General features: G+C 34.0%; 1 protein-coding gene across 1 annotated transcript; it reads left to right on the forward strand.

Moving 5' to 3' along the window:
* Nucleotides 1-527: 527 nt before the first annotated feature.
* Nucleotides 528-3740, forward strand: LOC144546185 (protein ACCELERATED CELL DEATH 6-like). The gene is made up of 3 exons (XM_078294708.1): nucleotides 528-1422; nucleotides 2064-2599; nucleotides 3147-3740. The coding sequence occupies exons 1-3, from the start codon at nucleotides 528-530 to the stop codon at nucleotides 3738-3740; spliced, it is 2025 nt and encodes a 674-aa protein (XP_078150834.1).
* Nucleotides 3741-8719: the final 4979 nt, after the last annotated feature.

Genomic DNA, 8719 nt, shown 5'->3' on the forward strand with positions numbered 1-8719 from the left:
CATGTGATAAATTTATGGAACTCCAGAACACAAGCATTATTCTAAAATTGTTCTAACAACCTCCAATTAATTGCAAATGGATGTGTCCATTACTTTTTGAAGTGGATGAATCATATATTTATTATTAAATAGAGTCAAAAAATTATACCGATTAATTTTACCGATCCAAACTAGTTTTGAATCAGTGAGTCGGTTGCTATACAAAAAAGTCTCATTGGTTCAAATGTCGGTTGCTATACCTTCCTTGTTGCTTTCAAGTCCATATTTCCCTTTAAGGTATGCATGTAATGATTGTGCCCACTGTCAATCTCATGCGAGTCAATATTCTTAACTTGTCAAGTTGTATAAATCTTTATTTTATATCTTTCACTGGGAAGTACTCTATTTAAGGCAACTAAGCAAACAAGCAACCATCAGCTATTCAGCCAAAGTGGTTTCTTAACTTGTCGAGTTAATTATATAAATCTATCTTATTTTCTCAAGATCAATACCCAAATTAAGGCGACTAACTAAGCAATCAAGAAAGCATGAGCGATTCCGATAGCTCAGCTTCCTCTCCCAACCCACCTGTCATCCCAATAGACCCACGACTACTACGACAGCTCCTCAATTCATGCTTTCTCCTCATTAATGCATGCTCTGAAAGAATGATCAATTCAGCTACCATAGCTTCCTCTTCCAGCCCACCTGTTATCCCAATGGACCCACAACGACTACAACAGCTTCTCAATGCATGCTTTCTCCTCATTATTGCATGCTCTCAAAGAATGACCAATTCAGCTACCATAGCTTCCTCTTCCAGCCCACCTGTTATCCCAATAGACCCACAACTACTACGACAGCTCCTCAAGGCATGCTCTGAAGGTGATGTCAGCCTCTGCATCAACCTGTTTGATACCAACCCTGATATCCTTCTCTCTACCACTCCGCACAAAAACAATTGCCTTCACATTTCCGCCATGCTCGGCCATCACGAGTTTGCAAGGGAGGCCTGGTCCCGACACCCTAACCTCTTCTCCGGCACCAACATTGATGGTGAGACCCCACTGATAGCTGCTCTGATGGCACCTAACCCTTCATTGGCTTCTGACATCATCACTGCTGCATCACAGTATATGCCGCATAATGATTTGGAGGAAGGAAGGCCATTCAACCGCATGCTCTTGAAGGCTGATAGGCGCAACGAAAATGCGTTGCATCATGCCATGAGAAATGGCTTTGAAAATTTGGCACTGCAGCTATTGGAGATAGAGCCACGATTGTCCGAGCAAGTTAACAATACTGGCGAATCGCCCATGTATATGGCAGCCCGCAGAGGATATTCTAGAGTTATAGAGCGATTGGTACAAATCCCATCTTCCGCAGTTTTTGGCCCAGATAATGAATCAGCTATGCATGCTGCAGTGAGATTCGATCACCCAGGTTCATTACTTATAAGTCCAATCTGTGCATGTTGTTTTTCACATTCTGTTGTAGTACTTAAGTCTTATGTATGTATTTATTTTGGCTTTTGAACTAACCCAATGGGGAAATGGGGAGAAGAAAGAAAGCAGAAGGGAACTTTTTAACTAAAACGTTTGAGTGAACTTGGTGCATAAGCACTATGCACTATACATTTTATTTTGTTTAGATATACTATCGGTTATTGGTTCACCGTGAACTCTGATATAATATTTGTTTAGATATTTTATAAAATTACTTTTTCTTTGAAGGAGTGAAATTTATTTTTAAGCCGAATTATTTAAAAGTTACTATATCTTAAATATTTTGTGTTTTCTATGTCTCTTTTAATTTAAAATTAACTCTATGATGTATTTGAATTTTTTTATTATATTATATTAGTGGATTATTTGAGTACTGCTATTTATTAGAATTTAAATTATTGACAAATTCTTTCTTATCATTTTTTTCTATTTGTCTTTAAGACAAACAAGTTTTGGCAAAAGAAATCTGATTTAGTCGATATCTTTTGAACCACTTACATCTAGGTTAAAAAAAAATGTTCTAATAGATTTTAGTAGTCTTAGTAAATGTTCTAATTTTATCGTGACATGTATTGTCAGATATAGTTAAGCAACTGTTGGAAGGACGGTCCCAACTAGCATACCGTGAAGACAAACATAGAATCAATCCGATGCACAGAGCTGTACTTGAAAACAAACTCATGTCGGTCAAGATATTCTTAGAATATGATCCTAATTTAGCATATATTGAGTATGAACCAACACGAAATACTCCATTTAATACGGCAGTGGAACATGGCTATCTGCCAATTGCCAAAGAGATCATGAGCACTTGCCCTGATTCTGTGTATACTCCCGACGAAAAAGGGGATAGTGCTCTCCACAATGCTATTTTCTTTAAGAAACCACATTCAATTGACAACATACTAAGAACACCGCAGCTGCATAGGTTTATTAACCAAACCAACAATAATGGCGATCTTCCCCTTCATCGAGCTGCTGACGAGTGCGACCCAAAGCTCCTTCGTTCTTTACTAACCCATGCAGGACAGGATTATACTGCTATTAATGTTAAGAACAAGCATGCAGTTGACATAGTCAATGGAAAGAAAAACTTATGGAAGACTTTGAAGTGGGTAAGTTATTTAAATTTTCATTGCTATTACACACAATACTTATTTAATTTTATACAATTCGTTAATTCCATACAGTTTTAGTAGAACTTGGGTGTTCCTAAGTTTACCAAGTTCTTTTGTGGACTCAATTCTAAAATCTATCAGATTGACTTCAAATGACAAATTCAAGTCATTGAAATCCTTCTATCTTATGAGTGATGCATCTACATGTAAAATATTTTAAATTAATTTTGTATAAAGTCAAGTGTTCAAAAGATGTCCAAAAAATAAATGCATTAAAATTAATTTATAAACCATTTTAATTTTGACCACTTGACATTATATTAAAATAATTCGAAACTTCAAAATTTACACATGTAGATGAATCACTTGTTTGGTAGAAGGATTTCAACTGTTTGGATTCGTCGTTTGAAGCAAACTCCATTAGCTTTAGAATTCACAAAGGATTGGTGAACTTAGAAACACCTACTCAATTTTTATTTTTATTTTATATAAGGTCAAGAAAGATTATGTATATATTTTATCGTATTTTTATTTGCTGTCACAGAATGAGTCGTTCACGTTGTTATCAAATGTAATTCCCTCCGGATGGAATTACGTAATAAGAGATAATACAAAAATGAAGATCCAGATGCAAGCAAGAGAGAAGGTCCAGTCACTTACAAGAAAGTACACTTCTAACACATCTTTGGTCGCTGCCCTCCTTGCTACTATCACTTTTGCTGCTGCTTTTACATTGCCAGGAGGATTCAGTTCTGATTCCTCTAATGCCGGACAACCTCTTTTTGCAAGGAAAGCAGCTTTTCAGGTGTTCCTCATCTCTGACACCATAGCCATGTGTTCTTCCCTTGCAGTCGCATTTCTCTGCATTTTGGCCACATGGGAGGACTTGGATTTCCTACTCAATTACAGGAAAACAACAAGGGCACTAATGTGGTGTGCCTATGGGGCTACTGCAATTGCTTTTGGTACCGGTTTGTTCACAGTGATAGCCCCCAAAAACTTATGGCTTGCAATTCCTATACTAGTACTCTGCACCATTCTTCCACTCCTCTCCAAGATCATCGGTGATTGGCCCCTATTAATGCTTCGCTACAGGCTTGGTGGTCTTTTTCAAAAAGACCTAGTTCCAAATATTTAAAGAAGTGCAAAATATTGGGAACTTTGTTTTTTCTATCGCATCTTTGTAACTTTGAATTACAATGTTATGATTTCAATTGAATGTACTAATTATTTGTCCTGACAATGGTTGGTTCACCATATCTTCTCCTACTCCCTCTCATGTCATAATTTATCTCTTCCTTGTAATCTCCACTTCTGTGCTCCACTTGTAATCTTTCTTTCTTATTACAAATACTAATTTTCATTTTTCTCTTCTATCTCCTTCTTAATACCGATTTCATTTTTAATACTCATAATTTTGTACTTAATGCTTAGAATTGAGCAGAAAATAAGTAAATTGATTATTGAAAGGTTAATTACTTATCATCTGTACATGTACAATAACGACTACAGTTCATATAAAACAGAGCACAGTTAAGTAAGCGATATAGTTTTTCAAAAGCATCACCTTTGACTAATGCCTTGCACAGTTAAGTACTAAAAGTCTCCAAAAGCGTGGAAAATATAATCAAGGCCCAATATGACCACAATTGTGGGCTCCACCAATGAAAAGAATCTCAGATGGGCTTAGAGGCCCAATCAAGTTATTACTAATTCAAGAAAGCGACTCCATTAGGGGTGTTCAAATGGTTCGGTTTATTTGGTTTTGAACCGAACCGGAGAATTTTGGTTTAAATGGTTCAGTTGTTCAGTTTAAATGGTTCGGTTCGGTTGATTTTATGAAGTAATTCGGTTTAAATGGTTCGGTTCGGTTTTAATTTCACAAAACCGAATAAACCGAACCGACCGGTTATATAATAATTCAAATATTATTTTGGTTCTTTAATTTATTTTGGGCTTAAAAATCAAGAATAAATATTGATCTAGAACTTTGGATATTTTAGAACATTAATATACTTGTATAAAATTGAACCATGTGTGTAATAGTATCTTAATTTTCATTTCTATGAAATTATGAATGTAATGGCTTATGTAATGAGTTTTGATTTTTTGAGATTGAATTCCTCTATTCGGTTCAACCGAACAAACCGAAGTTTAGTTCAGTTTAATTGATTCGGTTTTAGTTTGGTTTGGCATTTTAATTCGGTTGGTTCGGTTGGGTTTTAATTGGTTCGGTTTTAGTTCGGTTTGACAAATTTAGTTTGATTTAAACCGAACCAACAGTATGAACACCCCTAGACTCCATATATCATATGTTTACTATTATTTGTCGAGCCTTATCCTTGTATTTGGCTTCATTGTCTTAGTCTGGATTTCAAGGATTGGGCATATGTTTGGCAAGAATACTGCTGCTTGACCTAGCTCACTGGCAGCTAAGAAATATATATATATATATATATATATGTGTTAAAAAAGGCCTCGTTGAATGAACCCCAATACACAAACAAGGATTGGGCATATGTCTGGCAAGAATACTGCCTACATTTAATTTCTCAGAACCCATGAACTCAAGTTACCTGGGCTATTCATTGGATATGGTTTACTCGTGAAAAGTTTATTGCAAGGTTTATTTTATGGTGTTTCTTTTTTGAAAAAAAAATATATAAAACTAATCAATATTAAATGTACTATCAATTATTGTGCTTTTCCTTTTATTATTGTATATAAATATTTTTGGTTTGTCTACAGCAGGCCCTTAGGCCATGGGCCTATACATATACGGGCCGATATTCAATAGGTCAACTTAAGTTGGGCCATATATTATTTAGCAAATCAAGTTCAAACTTATTTGAGATTGGCTGTATTTCTTTCCATTGTTAATATTTGGTAAATCAAGTCGAGAGGAAAAATAATCTCATCTAACAACAACTTGCCAACTCATAAAGAAATACACTGCTACAAAGGGGGACGAAAAATGAAGCATGAAAAGAGGACCCAAAAGAAATCCTATCAATGGATTTTAATAGATATGTTGAAGCAGTCAAGCAAGCACAAAATATAAAACAAAACAACGTTCAAAGGGCCAGAACTTCAATTAACACTTACTGGATAACTGATGACCAGTACTATGACTGCTTTCTAATCAAATCATACTAAGCAAAATATTACAAAAGTTCATGTTTTGGTATTAATTTATGCAATAATAGTCTTACAAAAGTTCATGTTTTGTTATATTTTTATATTATGCGCATGTTACAGTTTTTGAAATTATCTATGTTTGTTCGCTGTTTATCCAAAATATACTATATATACAAAAAGAAAAAAGAAAAATTGTGTGTACAGTAGGCCCAACTCATTATGAAATGCACTGCTATAATATAAAAGGAGTAAAACAAAATTAGATTTAGATTAAATTAATATCGGGTTGGAACTTCCGGGAAATGCACTGCTACAATATAAAAGGAAATAAAAGACGAGACGTTGATGTCCCGTCTGACATTCGTCAATAAAACAAAATAAATTATTGATGAGATAACTGGTCCTTTAATGTATGCTACAATGTGAATGGATTAATTATAGAAACGACTAAAATATAATAATTAAAAAATATATATATGCTTGGAAGGAATTATAGCATGATTTCCACTTATTTAATTAATACGGCGCCGCCCATGTGAAAATTGAAAATTGATGGCCAGTATGATTGCATCGTAATCAAATCATACTATGCAAAATATTACAAAAAGGAAGGTGGAAAGTGGCAACCATTACCTAATTAATTATACCTATGGTTGATGGATGCACCCGGTCAATATTGTCATGTGAGGTGTCAAGATTGGGCTCTGATTGTTATACAGTTGGCAAGATTTGTTTTGCAGACCGGTTAGTAGAAAATCACCATTTTCGAATGGTCCACAATATTTAGATGAAAAGATTTTTTAACATATCTAAAAGAAAATAATAAAAAAATTGTGAATATGTCAAATTTGGATTTTACATATTGGTGTTTCTCACCAGTGGTGTTTCTCCACTAGCAATAATAAAAAAAATGTGCCTAAATAACCGATCCAGATTGGTGTTTCTCCACTAGTGGAGGCGGCGGCTAAATAAATCTAGAGTTTGAGATTTTTTTTTTTATTTTTGTCTGTGCTGAACTATTTTCTAATCTAGAGTTTGAGATTAGAACTCCGTCTTTGTGTAAGAAACCAAGAATTCACATGGAGGGAATAATTCTACTATATTGTAAAGACAACTCAAGGCAGGTCTGATGTGTATTCATTTTATTTTGTTTAATCAATTCAGTTGCTCTCTTGATATAGTCTACTAATTAATTTAAACTTCGTAGGTGCAGCCCAAAACTGCTCATTTGTATTTAATTCATTAATCAAATTCAATGTTAGATCTCAAGATCTACTCACTTTATTTGTTTAATTCAGTTGATTTAATTGAGTTCAGATCTCAAATCTGCACCAAGCTTGCTATTAATGCGTACTAAACAAAAATTCTATGGTGTTCTGTTATAATAACTAAATTTAATGAATACTGCATGTAGTATTTACTATTTTGAATTTAAAAGATAATTAGGTGTTTTCTTGTATTTTGTAATTTGGTAATATGGTTAATTGTAACAACTCCAAGAGAATTTGTGAGAGTATTTTGATTATTTTATCATTTTACCGAATCAACATATACTTTGATTTTATATATAAGAAAACTAAAATATTATCTTTTTATGAAAATCTTTGCAGAAGCTGCGGAGTCGTGAGATGAAATCGAACTCTCGACCTTGGATAATCAACCATTATAAAACTTCTTCCTATTGCTAATTGTGGTACCTCTCTTTTAAAAATAAAATATTATCAATTTTGAAAACCGAAATGCCACAACTTGGTTAGTTAGACAAAAGTGAGGTCTTATCTTTCGGCAAAAGACATATCATTTTTATGAGCCATTAGTGTGTTTGAAAATTAATTAAAAGACCAAAATATCTAGAAAATTATCCAACAAAGTAGTCATTTATAAAAAACTTGGATGCATCACCTTCATCCCTCCTTAATTCGGCCAATAATGACTTATCCCTCTCTCTAAAATCTAATTACCTAACCTAGTCTAAGTGGTATTTTTGCTCAGTTTCAAAACTTGTCAAAATCACTAAAATGGCGGAGCTGCGGAAATATGATTTGATTCAAATAATCCCGTAATGTGAAAGATAATCCAAAATTAGAGAACCTGAAATCCGTTCCAATAGAATACGATTGGATTGAGTGGCACGGTACCTTCACTGAATTAGATTAAATAGTTAATATATAGCGATCGAGTCTTGTGATATAGATCAGATTCGTTCGAGTGGCACCTGTGTTTCAAAAGTTAGATGCACAGATATAGGTTTGATGATGTAAAACCATATTATTTATTAGATATCTCCTACATATATAATTTGTACCATATGTTCGAAAATAATGTATTCAAGGACCAGAATTCATTTCTACCTGACATATATAATTACTGATTTTTACTGCACATAAGCGTAATTTTATCACATGTCTCTATGTGGTGATATTTTCTTCTACCAATTTCAACAAATAAATAAAAAAATTTACTGTAAAGTGTCTAAAAGACAAAAATATCATTTAATAAATTACAGAATCTAGATTCGCCACACCTGATTGGTTTGGAACAAGTATATTTATTTATTATTTTTTTTTTTACTTTCTTCTTGTTTAGAAAGGTGTCTCTTTTAATAACGAAAATGAGTATTCTCCCGGTAACCTATTTCTCCTCCCGCTCAGATTATAACTTATTCCATGAAAAGGGGTCAACGAATCATATATGACATAAATAATATTTTTTTTCCTTAATAAATGATTATCTTTTGTTTGTAAGTTGTGTACAGCTAGCTAATGTGTGAGAATGTGAACGAAGTTCCTTAACTTGCGAGATATATAAATCCATTATCCCTTCTCAAGATCAATACATAAATTAAGGCGGCTTACGAAGCAAGCAAGAAAGCATGAGCAATTCAGCTCGCTCAGCTTCGTCTTCAGCTAGCACAGCCTCCTATTCCGGCCCATCTGTTATCCCAGTGGACCCACAAGAACTACGACAGCTCCTCAAAGC

This window comes from Carex rostrata, chromosome 29 (genome assembly GCF_964058835.1).
Source record: "Carex rostrata chromosome 29, lpCarRost1.2, whole genome shotgun sequence".
Lineage (NCBI taxonomy): Eukaryota > Viridiplantae > Streptophyta > Magnoliopsida > Poales > Cyperaceae > Carex > Carex rostrata.

What these genes read in the sequence shown, in the direction of transcription:
- LOC144546185 (XM_078294708.1), top strand. Translation starts at nt 528, where the DNA reads ATGAGCGATTCCGATAGCTCAGCTTCCTCTCCCAACCCACCTGTCATC. An exon ending in AGTGAGATTCGATCACCCAG is followed by an intron (nt 1,423 to 2,063) that starts GTTCATTACTTA and finishes ATGTATTGTCAG; the next exon opens with ATATAGTTAAGCAACTGTTG. An exon ending in TATGGAAGACTTTGAAGTGG is followed by an intron (nt 2,600 to 3,146) that starts GTAAGTTATTTA and finishes TTGCTGTCACAG; the next exon opens with AATGAGTCGTTCACGTTGTT.